General features: G+C 38.3%; 1 protein-coding gene across 3 annotated transcripts in view; it reads right to left on the reverse strand.

Annotated features, from left to right (window-relative positions):
* Positions 1 to 15,453, reverse strand: part of RIF1 (replication timing regulatory factor 1) — a 53,382-nt gene that overhangs the window by 4,698 nt on the left and 33,231 nt on the right. For all 3 annotated transcript variants that reach the window (XM_039494755.1, XM_039494754.1, XM_039494756.1), the window contains 8 exons: positions 14,227 to 14,269; positions 13,660 to 13,862; positions 13,001 to 13,100; positions 12,458 to 12,589; positions 8,044 to 8,189; positions 7,022 to 7,111; positions 6,877 to 6,931; positions 1,370 to 4,222 (listed from right to left, as the gene is read on the reverse strand). In XM_039494755.1, the coding sequence (XP_039350689.1) occupies positions 1,370 to 4,222; positions 6,877 to 6,931; positions 7,022 to 7,111; positions 8,044 to 8,189; positions 12,458 to 12,589; positions 13,001 to 13,100; positions 13,660 to 13,862; positions 14,227 to 14,269 (3,622 nt within the window). The remainder of the gene's footprint in view (positions 1 to 1,369; positions 4,223 to 6,876; positions 6,932 to 7,021; positions 7,112 to 8,043; positions 8,190 to 12,457; positions 12,590 to 13,000; positions 13,101 to 13,659; positions 13,863 to 14,226; positions 14,270 to 15,453) is intronic.

Consider the following 15,453-nt stretch of genomic DNA (forward strand, 5'->3'; position numbering starts at 1 on the left):
GAAAAGTGCATAACATGTGTGCCTGAAAGGAGAGAGTGGGAGTGAAAGAGCAGCAGTAAGACGACAAGAGAGGGAAGATGCAGGGTTGAATCAATGGGACAATAAAGTGTATTTTATTTGGTAATCTACATTTTCATCATCCAGTGCATTTACTTTTAGACAGATTTTTGATGAGATGGGAGGTGGGAGGATCGGGGGGGGGGAGGGAGGGAGGGAGACAAACAATATAAATATATACACTATATACTTCCTTGCATCTTTGGCAAATAGACATTTACCCTAATCCTTTCCAATACCCTGATCCTTTCCAATACCCTGGAAGAAACACTGATTGAGAACATACTGGATCACTGAATTTCATATTCACATGCTGGGTATAGGAGTCATACCATTAGAATTATTCTAAAACACTGAAATAGCTGATTATTGTGGGGAAAACATGAAAGTTATTTAAACCCTGGACATGCAACACTAAATATAAACGTCAACTCGTGTCCAATTTGCCTCAGGTTCCACAAAAATTCCACCATAGAATCGGATCATAAGGGGCATGTTTCCAGGTGTTAAAAATTGAACTTATAACAGAAGATAGTATCAGCTGTAACCACTGTAGACACTATCTTTCCAGTAAAAAGGAGACCATTTAACAGTTTTTAAGAAATTAAACATCTATATTGCATGTAGCAGGTAACTGCCAACCAGGTCAGGGCCCCATTGTTGGAGTTCTGTACAGAAAAAAATGAGAGTCTCTTGGCCCAGAGCACTTATATTTCACAGCAAGTCACATAACCAGTGTTAAAGTAACCTGCAAAGGGAAAAGCTGGGCTTGTCTCCCCCTTCCATTCTGCTTGTTTATGATTTCATAGGGCCTGAAATGACTGCTTATTTTTTAAATGGAAATTTTGGTCCTGTCTAGTTCAGAAGACTATGATGACATGAGGAGGAGGACATGATATCACAACAGCCAAGAATGAAAGTTGAACAATTGATAAGGAAAGAGATTTTTAGTCAGACAATAAAAAGGAAAGTTTCATTTAATATCTATTTAACATCAATGACCACTAATTTGGAGATAGACGCTTTTATTAAAGATTCATGGCCCACACCTTTCCAGCAAAACCAAAGAAGGTAAGGAGTGGACAATATATATTTCCAAGGTAAAAACATGCAGAAAAAAATCATTTTTAAGATAAAACCTGTCAGGACTTACACATGAGAAAAAAGCCAAAAAAAAATAAAATCTTTGCAGGTCATCATTAGCACTTCTACAAGATCACGTGGTAATAGCATATATGATATCCAATGTACTCAATACACTCTCTATGTACACTTACAAGTGCTCAGTAGTACCTAAGACTGAACTACATACCTTGTTAGCAGGTGATGGGGAATCATCTTCTTGATGTCTTTTTATTCCCCTCTTTAAAATACTGGTGGATGGAGAAGCAGAAGGAGACCAAATGCAGCGTGTCTGCACTCCATTGGGGCTTTCATTAACTTTAACCAAACCTACAGAATCAAGCTCCTTCAATTTCTGAGGAGAATCCACAGGGTCACTTTCTTCTGCACCCTCCTGGTCTGAGGCTACATTTTCAGGCACTGTAGCTGCCACTGCAGTTTCAGTGAATATTAAACCTTCCTCCTTCATTTCACTATCTTGAGGGCGGTGTGCTTCTATAGGAGTGTTCTCAGTCTTTTCTGCATCATTCTGATCATGTTTTGGCTCATTTATCTTTGTTTGGTCAGGTTTGTTAACAGTTTCTGTATCAGATATCTCCTCCATTTGCCCATTTTGACTCATTTCCTCCTCTTCTGTAGCTTCTGGCTCTGTGCCATTCTCCAAAGGAAGACAACTTTCTATGGGCTCTTTTGAAACACAGTCAGTTAAACACTGTTCAGTACTGTCAACTAGATTGGTGGGCTCTGGTTCCTGCTCCTGAATGACAGGGTCACAAGTTTTACTTTTGATATATGACAGTTTTTCAAGATCTTCCTCCACTGGAATAGCATTTCCTTCCAAATCATTCTCAGATTTTATTTCTCTTTCTGAATCCTTAATGAAAGTAGATTTCTTAATGGGGAGCAATGGTGTACTCATTGCACAAGGTTCCACAGACAGCCTTTCTTCAAAATGCGAATCATTAGAAGAAGTTTCTAATGCAGTCATAGTTATCTGAATACATGTGTTTTTATGCTCACTTTGTGCATGGTTATCTGTATTTTTTAATTCAGTGAATGACTTTTCTTGCTGTTGAGAGTTTTCACCACAGCAATTGTAGCTCTTTGATCTTCTCATCCTCTTGCTTCTTTTGTGCTGGCACTCAAGTATCTGCAAAGGTTTTTCATAGGCAAGAACTTCATCTGAAGTGGTAGTTACTGCTGCAAATTCAGACAGAATGATTGCACTACAGCCTTCTACACTTCTTTGCTTATCAAGTAATTTATTTGCCTGTCTTGTTTTCAAAACTGGTTCAGATATGCATGGGTTCATGAAGGGCTCTCCCAATATGCTGGTTTTATTTTGTTCTACATTTGTGTTCTGCCCACCAACTGAGGTCTTTGCCAGGTCTATAATTCCTGTAGATTCGTTAACAGCTGTATAGCTTTTTTTGTTTTTCACTTCAGATGCCTGAGATATCAAAACAGTATCTTTGTCCACTTCAGAACTTGTTCCACCTTTATTTTTTACTTCAGACAGATTCCTAATTTCAGTTACTATTTCTTGTGAAGAGAGCTCCTGATTTTGGCTCTCTTTTTCTTCTTTCACTTTGCTTTGAAGAGGATCACTTTTATTTTTCCATTTTCCAGATCTTTTCCTCTTGGTACTTTCTTCTCTTGTCTCAGAGCTATCAGATTCAGAATTTTCTATACTAGAAAGCAATCCTTGTGAAGCTCTTCTTGTTTGATACCGGGTGCGCCCCCTTGTCTTTTTCTGACCTGTTATATCCGAACCAGAATCTTGAACATCTATTTCAGATTTCAAGTTATCACTTTCAGATTTCTTGGCATTTTTGTTCATTTCTTCTTCAAGACCCCTTGAAGTGTGAGACTCCTTTGGGCCAATATCTTCTGCAGCAGACTTCTCATGAAAGCTGCACTCTTTTTTATTTGCATTTTCTTTTGCATCTACAGCTTTTTCAGGAACAGATTTCTGCTTTTGGGATTCATCCTCTTTAATTTGTGGCACCCTCTTCTGGAAATACTTTTCATCATCTTTACGTTTGTCCTTTTTCTGGTGACTGTTTTCTTTATCTTGACTGCCTGTTGTATTTTCTGGAATTTCTGACCGTCGTCTTGAAGAACGTCTTAGTGCTTTCTGATTAGGAGACATTTGTGGAACTTGATTGTCATCATTAGATATCTGATCAGTTGATACAGCAACCACTGGAGGTGTATTTTCTTTAGAATCTAGATTGGGTCCTATACATTTTTCTTCCTCTTCTACATCTACAATTTGTTTTTGCTCTACTGTTGTACTCTCTATCACTGCAGAATTGGGAGTCTGTGTCTGAGTATCTAGAATGCATTTTGTTTCTTCCGTTTGACTAGGTGTTCCAGATTTACTTTCCAAATGGGAGGCAACAACAGACTCCTGTATACTTTTCTCCTGTTCTAATTCTGTTAACAACTTGGACTGAACAATTTCTCCATGCTGTGTTTTATTTTGCCTGCGACTCAACCTTTTTATCCCAGTAACTGTTCCTTCAAATTCAGATTTTGAAGAACTTTTATTCTCCTCTTTAGGGTTTTCTATTTTGGAGGGAGTCTTTGGTGCATCTATGCTTTCCTGTTTTAGAACAGCAGCAGTCCCAGATAGTCTATTCAGTGCAGAAGGGCTAAAGGGTCTGTTCTCTGAACTATCAAACTTTTCCAAAGTAATAAAGGACTGTCTTCGGCTTGCAGGTTGCGGTGTTCCAGAAATAACATCACTAGAAGATGAACTGCTGCTGACATTTGAAATGTTTTCATTTCCAACTGAAGGCTCCTTCGCAACTGTTTCAGTAGCATGTTTTTTTGAATCCTCTCCTACTAAAGACTCCTTTGCAACCACTTCAGTTATACTTTTTTTTAAATCCTCCTCACAATTTAAATCTGATCTTTCTGGAACATGAGTGATGGATTTGTCTTCAATATTCACAGAATTCTCAAGAGCTTCACTTGACTTGCAGTTCCCAGTGATTTCATGTGTACTATTGTGCACACTGCTCTTTGTTCTCTCATCCTGCAAGGACAAATTAAGTGGCATTATAATAATTTTGCTACTTTCACCATAAACCCACAAAAAATGCAATCCCATTTGGATTTGAAATAAAGTAAAAAAAAAATACTGCTCTGCCTAAATAATTACAATGATTTTTAAACCATCCCACCCACTCGAAACAATAAAAATTTTCCTCTCTTAGCCACAGTTTAACTGTGTAACTTTTTCAGTGTAACTGACATGCTTTATATGGCAATATTTTATTTGTTTAGTCCAAAGAAAGGGGAGCAGTAGAAAGACCTTGTGAAAGTCTGTAGACAAAGAACAGCAGTTAACTTACTATTTACCGGGTTTTGTTTCAGTTATTAAATAGTACTTCATATACTGTTTACACTGTTTTTCTTTATGGTAATGTAAAGATTTTCTAAGCATACGGTACAGTACTTTGTGAAGACAATTAGGAGTTGTTACTAATATCTAAATTTAGGATTCTGGATACAATACAATGGCCATGGAGTCTGACCAAGTAATGCTTTCAGAAGAGTCCTAAACAGATAGAACACTGGCCTTAAGGAGTTAAGTAAGGAGCAGGAAAAGGAAGTGTAACAGGTGTGCATAATCTGTACACATGCTATATTACACCAATTTTCTTGTGACCTGAATTCTACGTCCATTTAAATGTTCAGTGTTAACTGTGTGTCCTGTTCAGCCTGTACAACTTCATCCGGAGTCAAAGTTTATATTGCTAAAAAAGCCTAAGAGGATCTTTCTTACAGATTACATAATTTATTATAAAAGCTACTGTCATAAGAGTAAATAGTTTAGCCTCAGGAATTACCTTACTATCTAAAAATTACTTTGAAAGACTATGCAGACTAAATGATGTCTAAAAGGCTAGATGGAAACTCCAAGATTTTTTGTATCCTAATGAAGTTTCAGGTCCAAACTCACAAGCAGACAATAAAAAACATTTACATTTTAAAATAACCAGTGAAGAAGGAGAATGTGATGTGGAAGTCATCAAAAATAAATTCTTGAAAAAAATAAGATGGGCATGTGAAATCAGTTCATGTTTCAACCGTGGGACTAACTGAAATTCAAGCACTGAAGAATTTCTCAGAACAATTCTATAATATTTTTAGTATCATATATACTCGTTCATTAGCTCGTTCGCTTATAGCTGATCCCCCAAAATGGATAGGTAAAAATAGCAAAAACTGTATGACCCTTTCATAAGCCATCCCTATATTTCAGGGGTTGGAAAACTTTGGCTCCCGGCCTGTCAGGGTAAGCCTCTAGCAGGTTGGGACGTTTTGTTTACTTGGAGCATCTGCAGGCATGGAGCCCCTAAGCCCTCTGTGGCCGCAGTTTGCCGTTCCCAGCCAAATTTTGTTGTAGACCCGTTTATAAGCCGACCCCGACTCTTTGATGCATCACTTTTTTTACCAAAAATATTCGGCTTTTGAATGAGTATATACGGTAAGTTACTGAAGACATCTTCTATCAATTTTCTGATCTGTCTACAAGGTGGGTTGTTTTAGAGGCTCTTCTTGCTGTACCTGGTAGTTACAGGAATAAAAGCACTACTTATAGTTACTTGAATACCTAACCGATGAATCATGTAATTATATGATTAACTAAACTCAATCAGGCAGAGACTCACAAATTTAGTACGATTATGTTCAAATAGCCACGGTGTATACAATCTTGCATATGTTCTTTTCCTACCCCCCCAAACCCTGAGGACTTTACTGTAAATCACAAGCAAACATGTTATGGTTCTCTGTTGTATTTGGAATTCATCTCAAATTAAGTAATTTGAACCAATAAAGGCAATTAAAAAAAACCACTAGGCACAAGACTATCAGTATGCTTTACACAATCATATGATTTCTGTGGTTGAAGTTAATCTAAGACACCAAGGAAACTGAATAAAAAAAATCTAAATTAAATTACATTGCAAGAACAAACAAAATTAGCAAATGTTCTCAAAACTCTGAACTTACTAACATGTCTTTCTCTTTTAGTTTTTATATCTGGACCCAGGACAGCTTTACCAGATATTCTATAAAATGGAAACTCAAGTCCTATAAGAAATTTAGAGGTGCTCTTTGTTTTAGACTTATCAAGCTTACCCTCCCCACCACATATCAACTTTGGTCTGTGATCAGAGAAGTTCACTGTCACCATATTAGAACTGTTCCTCAAACAAACAGATTATAAATAAGCACGACAGAATTTAATCTTTTTTAAATGATTACAATGCATATCAATGTTTATTCTTAACAGTTTTTTATTTTTATTGATTTAAATTTTACAGTTGGGGAAAATTATGGGGGGGGAATCAGACAACTATTTAATGAAAGTAGACACATTCAAAAAATTAAGAGCTTTATAACTGTTAAAAAGCAAACTGACATCACATGCCAAAATATATAAAGTAAATATCCTCATTAGAATTGATTTAAGTTCTCAAGCAGCATCTTTCTACCTTGTCTATCTATAAATTTTGATTATCGATGGAAATATTTTTGTTAGCTAGTGTGTGTACACTGAAATCAATTTTTACCAACAAATTACTGATAAAAATCTAATCCTTCCAAGCCTATTATAAAGCATCATAAAGGTAGTTGTAATACTAGCATCTCCAATACTATTAAACATGGTGAAAATACCTGAGGTTTCTTTTCAAGATCTTCCTTCTGCTCTTCTATTAAAGATGTTTTTAATCTAAAAACAAGACCACCCAAATTAGAGCTGTTGCAACAGAACTTAGAAAATATCTTATTACCACAAGCCCAGTTGGTATATCATACTTACAAAGACTCTTCCTGGCCCTGAGTATATTGAGAAAATAAGGCAGTATCTTGGGATGCATCCAGATTATTGTACATAGCAGGAATATCAATTCTGGAACCAAAAATATAATTTCAGGTAGGTGTAGCTTTATCTTAGAACTGCTAGTGAGAGACACGTAATTTAAAAACAGTTTCAATGCTGAAAATTCTCATCAAGGAAACCCTACATAGACTGAACTGCCAAGTCCTCACAAGATTATTTACCCTTCTAAATCACTCTGTGATATGGAATGAGAGAACTCTTGCAGTGAAAGTGCAATTTCAGCAATCAGTGCTTGCTATGAAGGAACTGCTGTTTACATATGGGTATAAAATTCTTTTTTGATCTTTTGATTCCTGTCTTCAGATCATACTGCCAGCTAAAGACTTCCCTTATTTCAATTACTGAAAAATGCCATCTTACTAGTTTTAGCCTAAAAGCAAACATGAATCATTGGGTGATCTTCTACGGCCTGTGCCATGCAGGTAAAATTAGACAGGTGGTTCTCAAACTTTTGTACTGGTGACTCCTTTCACATAGCTAGCCTCTGAGTGCAACCCCCCCTTATACATTAAAAACACTTTTTTATATATTTAACACCACTATAAATGCTGGATGGAAAGCGGGATTTGAGGTGGAGGCTACAGCTTGCGACCCCCCCATGTAATAACCTTGTGATTCCTTGAGGGGTCCCGACCCCCAGTTTAAGAACCCCTAAACTAGACAATTATGGTCAGTTCTGGACCTGAAACACAATCTGTGAATGAAGTATAAATCAGAGATTGGTCCTGTCCCTTTAAGATACTGTTTCTCCAAACAACTATGATGTCTTTAGCCAAGAGATCTTTTTATGTTAGCTTCAAGCTCTGGAGCTTGCATGTAATAGCACAAGATGCATAATTAATATCCTATTCAAGTTTGAGGACATTAAACAAATTAAATTTAAAATTTGTCCTGATCAATTCATAATACAACCACTCTTGTCAGTGCTATGGATTACAAACCTCTTTGTCCTAAGAACTTCTTTTTGGTGTTCTGTCAATATTCTCTCTTTTGTTTCCAAAGGAATAACCACAAAATCAACAGATTTCTCCTCTTCCAAAAGTATCTCGTTTGATTTTGTCTTTGAAGATGAAAATTCTAGTTTCAGCTATGGAAAGGAAAAAAATGGTTTAAAAACCAAGATAAAGGAAATACTATTAACGATACTTCTGTACCCCAGGTACACCATCCCAAAACAGAACAAATACTAACCTACAGTAACTATGGTTCTTAGAGATGTTGCATTCAGTATTGATCCTACTATAGGCACATATGCACCTCATGCATAAAAGATTTTTTTTTTTAAAAGCTATGTGAGGGATATGTATGTCCCCATATGCCTCCTCATGCTACCATGTGAGGGTACAAAAAAAAAAAATGGACTGGCCATGAGCCTCCTCCAGGTCCCTTACAATTAAAAGCCCATGTTAGCTAACTACTCTAAGAGGCGGGGATGGAGAGTAGGACATGGGATCTACATGCATGGCATCCTAAAGCAGCACAGTTACTGTAAGATAAACAACCATTCTTTTTTGGAGTAAACAGATGGGATTTTAGTATGAAAAGAATCAAAAGTTTTGCAGGGGAAAAAATCTGTTCAGTGAACTGTTTGTAAAGTTTTTCAGGTGAATGTTTTTCCCCTATAATCCATACTGAATGTTTTCAGTATGGATTGTAGTGCAGATGGCTGGCATGCAATATGCACTCAGAATGGTAGGAATTGGGAGCTCCAGAAGCATCAAACAGAGAGATTGTAATATTGTTCTCTCCAACTTTGCATCTGACCTGTCAGTTATTTGCACTGCATAGTGTTTGACAAAGGTCAGTGAGTTACTCCATGTTGCTGCCTTACAGATTTAATATTGGCATATTAAAGCAGGCAGAGGATGCAGCTTGTGACATGGTGGAGTGAGCCTGGATGTTCAGTGGGAGACGTACATCAACCAGGTAGTAACACAGTGAAATACATTTTGTTATCCATTTTGATACTCTGTGAAGGGATGGCCTGACCTTTAGAACATCTGGCTATAGCAATAAACAGATGGGATTTTAGTATGAATGGTTTGTTCCTTTCCATAAAGCAGAGCCCTGGATATGTCTAGGGTGTGTGGTTTCTTTTCTTTTACACAGAATGAGGTTTTGAGGCTGATTGACTGGTTTAGAAGAAAATCTGAGACCACTTTATGAATTATCTTCGGGTGAAGCCTTAGAACTGTCTCAGCCCAATCAAATGTCATTAAGTGGGGTTCAGCCATAAATGCCTGAAGCTCACTCACTCCTCCTGGTTGAAGTGATAACCTGTGACGAAGTGGGAATGTTCAAGATGTGTTATGTGAATGCTGAGTGGGGAGTATTAACCTGGGAAGGTTGCAGGGGAGTTGGGACTGCCTGTATTGGGGAAGGGAGCATACCTGAGCATGTAACCTGAGAACCCAGGAAGGGGGTTGGAGGCCAGGTAACACCTCTGCCTGGGAAAAATGGACAAAGGACACAAAGGCTTGGGGAGGAGCCGGGGGAAGGCTGAGTGAGAGGCTGGAGGAAGTTTCAGTTTGGAGCTGGCTGGGAAATGGAGAGGGGTGCCCCGACGGGGCTTGGGCTTCCCGACGGGGCTGTGGCCTCCTTGGGGCCCCCAGATGGACCTAACTAAAGGGGGTCCTGTTGTCTGTACCGGCAAGACCTGTTTTGGACTGTGTTCCTCTCGTTTAAATAAGCCTTCTGTTTTACTGGCTGGCTGAGAGTCATGGTGAATCGCGGGAACCTGGGGGTGCCGGGCCTAGTCTCCCCTCACACTCCGTGACATAATCACTAAGAAGATTTACTTCAGAATGAGGTGGTGAAGGGAGCATTCTGAGAGAGGCTCAAAACAGAGGATCCATGAGCCTCAGGAAGATTATACTGAACTGCCAGGTTGAAGTAGGTTCTCTGGCCAGCAGGTCAGAGTGTAAAAGCCTCTTGAGAAACTTTGATTCTGTGCATGTCGACTTGAGTATCACGATTGTTTCCATGATGGGTAAACTGGCTGTCTGTTCTGAAAGCATGGGTGAACCAGTTGTTTCTTTTGAGACTGGTATTTGCAGAACTTCTTATAGGGGATTGGTGTACAAATCCTCAGTGACCTCACAGTGGCCCTCGAGTCCTTCAAGGTGTCCTTCATTGTTCTTTTGGTGAAGAGCTCTAATCCCTTGAATGGGAGGTGTCTCATGACCCTGAATCTCCCTCAGTACTCTGGATGCTAACTGCCCAGGACAACCGCGGGCATGTTGGAGGAGCCCATGACTACCTGCAAGGCTGTTTGGTCTTCCCTTAAAGGAGATTATAATTCCTCCCTAGTGTCCTGTGGCACTTTTGCCAGGAAAGGAGTCACTCTCTCCCATATCAGGAAATTACATTGGATGAACGATTCCTGGTAGCTTGCCACATAGAACTGCAGTGAGGTGGATGAGTAGGCTTTAAGCCCAAACAGAGCTAGATTTTTGGGGGTTATCCTTGGACATGCCTTTTGTCAACTGCAATTTGTCCTGCACTTCAGCAACTACTAGTGATCCTGGATCTGCTGGGATTAAAAGCCTTCCAAATTTTCCGAAGGCACCTGACAGAGCTTCTCCACCTGTTTAGGCACAGGTTGGAAGGTAGCCAGAGTGTGCCAGAGCACTTTGCTAGCTCCCATGTGCCCTTGTCACAATATCCCCAGTATGGATAGGTTGGCATGGCATGTGGGTACTGACCTAGTTGCCGCAGGTTGACCCAATGCCACTCATGTCTTTTTTGAGGCAGTGCTCAAAGACAGTACCACCTCTAGGGTCACTCTCAGAAGGTAACAGAGCATCACTGTTTGTTGCTGAGATGAAGAAGTAATCTGGCAACAAAGATGTACTTTGAATTGCAATGCTGTAGCGTAGTGTCATTTCCCCATTCTGGCACTTGCTACTGCACCAGTACCAATGATGCTCCCTGGAGGGAATCTCAACAGCTCTCTAAAATGTACCTTGATCCTATAATAGGTGCAGCGGTTGGCACATATGCCTTTGTCAGTGCAGATGCTGGCAGTCCCAGCTTACTTAGGGTCACTTCCTTGGAGGAGGACTAGGCATCTTGGAGTTCTGATGTAGTTCTCTCTTTTCTATGGGGAAGGGTATCTGTCTGGTCTTCACTTGCCCTTACTTTTGGCCTAACTATTGTATTGCAGTTCTGATGCCAATGATGATGATGTCATTGAAGCACCAGAGAAGCAAGTGCCAAGTCTGCCAGTAATGGTGTCAAACCAGCTGACAGCACAGGTGTTGGGAGTAGCATCGGCTAACACTGAAGGCTTTGGTGTTGGGGCGATGAGCACCAATGTAACCAGCTTCTATTTCTAAGATGTTTTCTTCCCTGCCTTCTTTTGCTGCTGGGTCCTTGGATGGGGTGTCTGCTCAGAGGGGCACTCGCTGAGGAGGACTTGTTAGATTTTTTTGGAGATCTCTTCCAGGTCTGAGATAATGCGTATTGATTGTGTGTATGTGTGTAGCTTCAGCCATATTGTCCTCACCTTGCAAATCATCGATAAGAAGGATTTGCACACTGAATACTTAAGAGCAGATGCCTCTCCCCTCAACAGAAAAGGCATCCACTCTGCCCATTAACCAAGAAAATAAGTCCACTGAAAGTCAGATAGTGCTTATACCGTGAAGATTTAGAGTCTGCCATTGGGGGCTAGCATAAGGCACCTCACCCTTAGCCAGCTCCACAGGGGTGTCTTTCTGGGATAGTTTTTTAGGATTGTCCACATTAAAGTATTAATGAAGATAAGGAGGGAAAACAGGATTTTCTTCACAAAACTAGTCTAAAAGATGAGCCTGAAGGTCAAAGTAGTGGGTTGGACACTTACCAAGTTCCATCCTGCTACCCAGGCAGTAAGAGGGAGCTAGGGAAGCTCCTGGCTGGTGGCACAGGGTACATGCATGGCCCTCATGGACACTGCTAGTCAAAGCAATCCAATCTCAGATGCATGAGGTGCATGTGCACCTACAGCAGGATACATACATACATACACACACACAAATACTTTGCCATGATACACAGCCAAAAACAACTAATCACATCTTAATGTTCAGCATCCTGCTGGCTGCTCTCCCTTATGCAGCCTCTGCTGATTAAATTTCCACTGATTATAAAACTTACCTTGCCTTAAGTTTCCATAGCAATAACAAAAAAGAAAACTCCAAAAATACTAGACAATCTGAAGAGAGAAAAACTAACAGCCAACTGCTATTAGGCTGGCTTGCTTCAGACTGGTGGATTTGAGATACAAAAACAGCATACCTGATAGTTTCTTGTGGAAGAAAGACAGCATAAAGTAATGTTTAATTTTATTACATCCATTTGTATGCATCTTACCTTCGCTGTTGTTACAGGAGCTGTGGTAGTCTTGTCTTTCAGACCATTGGCCTGTGCCAGCAAGGAATCCCTTTTTCCACCTGATTTTACTTCTATTCCACTTATCTTTGCATCCCACTGGGAATTTTCGGTCTGTTTAAATAGAAATAAAAATTTTGTTTACTGTAAATAGATAAAGTAGATAATTTAATGAAACTTTGCATAAGATTCAATTTCACTCATGACTTTGAAAAATATATGTTTGCTTACCTTCCCCTGTATATTCCTCTAAAATGTAAAGATTTTTGCAGATATGCTGCATAAGAACAGGCCAATAGTTAAGGTAAAATCCTAGTTATTATTTACCAAATGCCATGTCAGCCTAGGCCCTTCAGCCTCTGGTTATTCTAATTTAGGATATGGTTATTACCTCAAACACTAATCAACCTCAAATCATTATAGAAAATCTCGATTATTGTAACTCCATAGGACACTGTTACTATCTCCAACACAATTCCAGAATTGTATAAACTACTCATTAGTAGCAGCATAATAGGTACTTACAGCATCAGAAAATGGACCACTGGATTCTTCCACTATCTCAACACTTTCAAAACCAGGTAGTAAAAGCAGAATTTTCTTTTTGGCCTGGCTTAATATGGATCTGTTTAAGGAAAAAAATTAAGAATTATGGAAAAAGTGCACAAGATCGTTAAGTTCACTATTACTTATAAGCAGCAGCTAACATACAGTGAAGCAGAATGAAGGTCACGGATTCTGTACATCTATAAATATACTTGTTCAAGAAAAGGTATTTTTTAGACCTGAAGCTTTCTACAAGCAAAGAATTCATTTGTGAGGACTTCCAAACTATCCTGATAACCCATGAACACCTTTTCCTTCCCTTCCAAAATTCCTAAAATAAAACTTCACATTTAAATTCTCATTCCATACAAATTCACTCCTATATTAGGGATACATTCATGACTTAATCACAATTAGAGATAAAAAATAATCAAACCACTATGTACCTGACCAAGGTTAAATCCTGAATTTAGGAACAGTTTTCCCTACTTAACATCTTATTTATAAGTAGTTATGATTTTCTGATGTTTATGGCCAATAACAAATTTAAAAGCTTATGTTATCTTGGCTTGATTTATAAATACTCTGTGATTATGTAGCAAAATCAAACATAACAAATATACAAGAGAGCATCTTACTTTAATTCTTCAGGGTATGTTAACACAGTAGCTTTAGCAAATGTTGCATTCCAGAACTGAGCACTTTGGTTGCGTATCTGTTTACTCTTATGCAGAAAGATTACGCACAGCAATGGAGAGAGCTGCTCTAACAGGTCACTATCATAAAATCCAGTATAATGGGATTGTAAACATACAATTATCTCTCCCAAAAGTTTTTCTAACTGGAAAAAAAGAGAAAGGTGTAAATAATTTTTGAATCATATGCATATTCTAAAAATTAAAATAGTGAAATAAACAAGATTTATATAGTGGCAGTTTATGTGGATATGACAAGAATATGGGCTAAGAATAGGTCTGGACTCAGTTCCACAGAAATACTAAACCTCTGTATATGAAGGAGCCCATAATATTTAATTCAACACAGGTTTGAACTTCACCCTAGCCAGTTTTCAGTTCAAGTTTGCAGTACACCTTTAAGCGAAATGCTTACTAGCTTGCCCTAATACAAATACCATTTTGTTTTTAGAGCACAAAATTCTCAGATTTAAATGTCATACAGTATTAGTTCTTTCCTAGACAATTTACCTTGTTGCTGAGACTACTGTACACTCTAGATACATCAGCAAGCCTATGAAAGAAAGAACACAGTATGGATGAAGTATTAATGAAATATTTCTTAATCATATTTGTTCTCAACAACATTTCCAACGATGTTGATATATGACACTAGAAAAGATGCAATAGTCCATCTTCAAGGTCTCACACCAACATATGAAGTTGCATATTATTAGCTACATTTTATAATTTACAACCCTTCTTGATTTCCCCATAATGGCCATAAACAAACTTTTTAAGCTAATGAGCATGACAATTGAAAATTAGTTCTAATAATCCCCACAGAGTTTACCGATCCATACCTAATTGTTTTCTAATAGAGTTAATTTCTGCTACCTTCCTTCTGCTCCTCTTGGTCTGAGCTACACCGACTCTGCAAGCAAACTTCCCTAACTAACTTCAGAGAGATTTTTGCATACATAGCTGCAGCAGCACCTGGAGAGAGTTTAATACGGTATCCAATAGGCTTAACTTGCATGGTGAAAATTAAAACAGATTAATAGTTTTCACCTCCAAAAATAAAAATTTTTAAAGGGTAGTCTTTGGAAAATACAAAGGAATGCAGAGCATTGCAAAAATATTTCAAAACCTTTATATAAAATTTCCCACAGCTTAAACATTTTAGGCTTTTACTTAAGTTGAAAACATATGCAACTATAAACTTGGTTTCCTTATTCTTGTGATAAAACCCATCCATTTTCTGCCAATCTTAATAGAGTACATCTTGAATACACCCATGCAACTGTAAACTGAATAAATTAAAAGCAAGACATCTTTGTGTTTTTCTTTATACGCTATGCTATACAGTTTTAAAGTGAATTACTTAAGATATCGTATATTCCTATTGGAATCTGTTTAAGGAAAAACAAATTGCAAACACCTCTTCAGTTGGTAAGACTAGATAACTGCAAGTGTGTGTTAATTTGCACATTAAAGAAGATTGGGGTTTATAAATGCTATTTTATACAGAAGTTTATATTTTGGATAAATATATTAATGTTAACGATAGTCATGATAAACAGAATACTTTTAAAGAGTTAAGTTTTTAATGTGAGCGTTAAGTGGCGAAACAGGATAGGGATTCTGAGGTTGACACTACGTACATTCTGGAGGAACATTGTTAAAGACAACCTTCAAATTAAAGCTATTACTAGCAAGTCCTTATTTAGAATCCCAGGGAGACCTCACTGTCCAACA

The sequence above is a fragment of the Mauremys reevesii genome, linkage group 11 (genome assembly GCF_016161935.1).
Source record: "Mauremys reevesii isolate NIE-2019 linkage group 11, ASM1616193v1, whole genome shotgun sequence".
NCBI lineage: Eukaryota > Metazoa > Chordata > Testudines > Geoemydidae > Mauremys > Mauremys reevesii.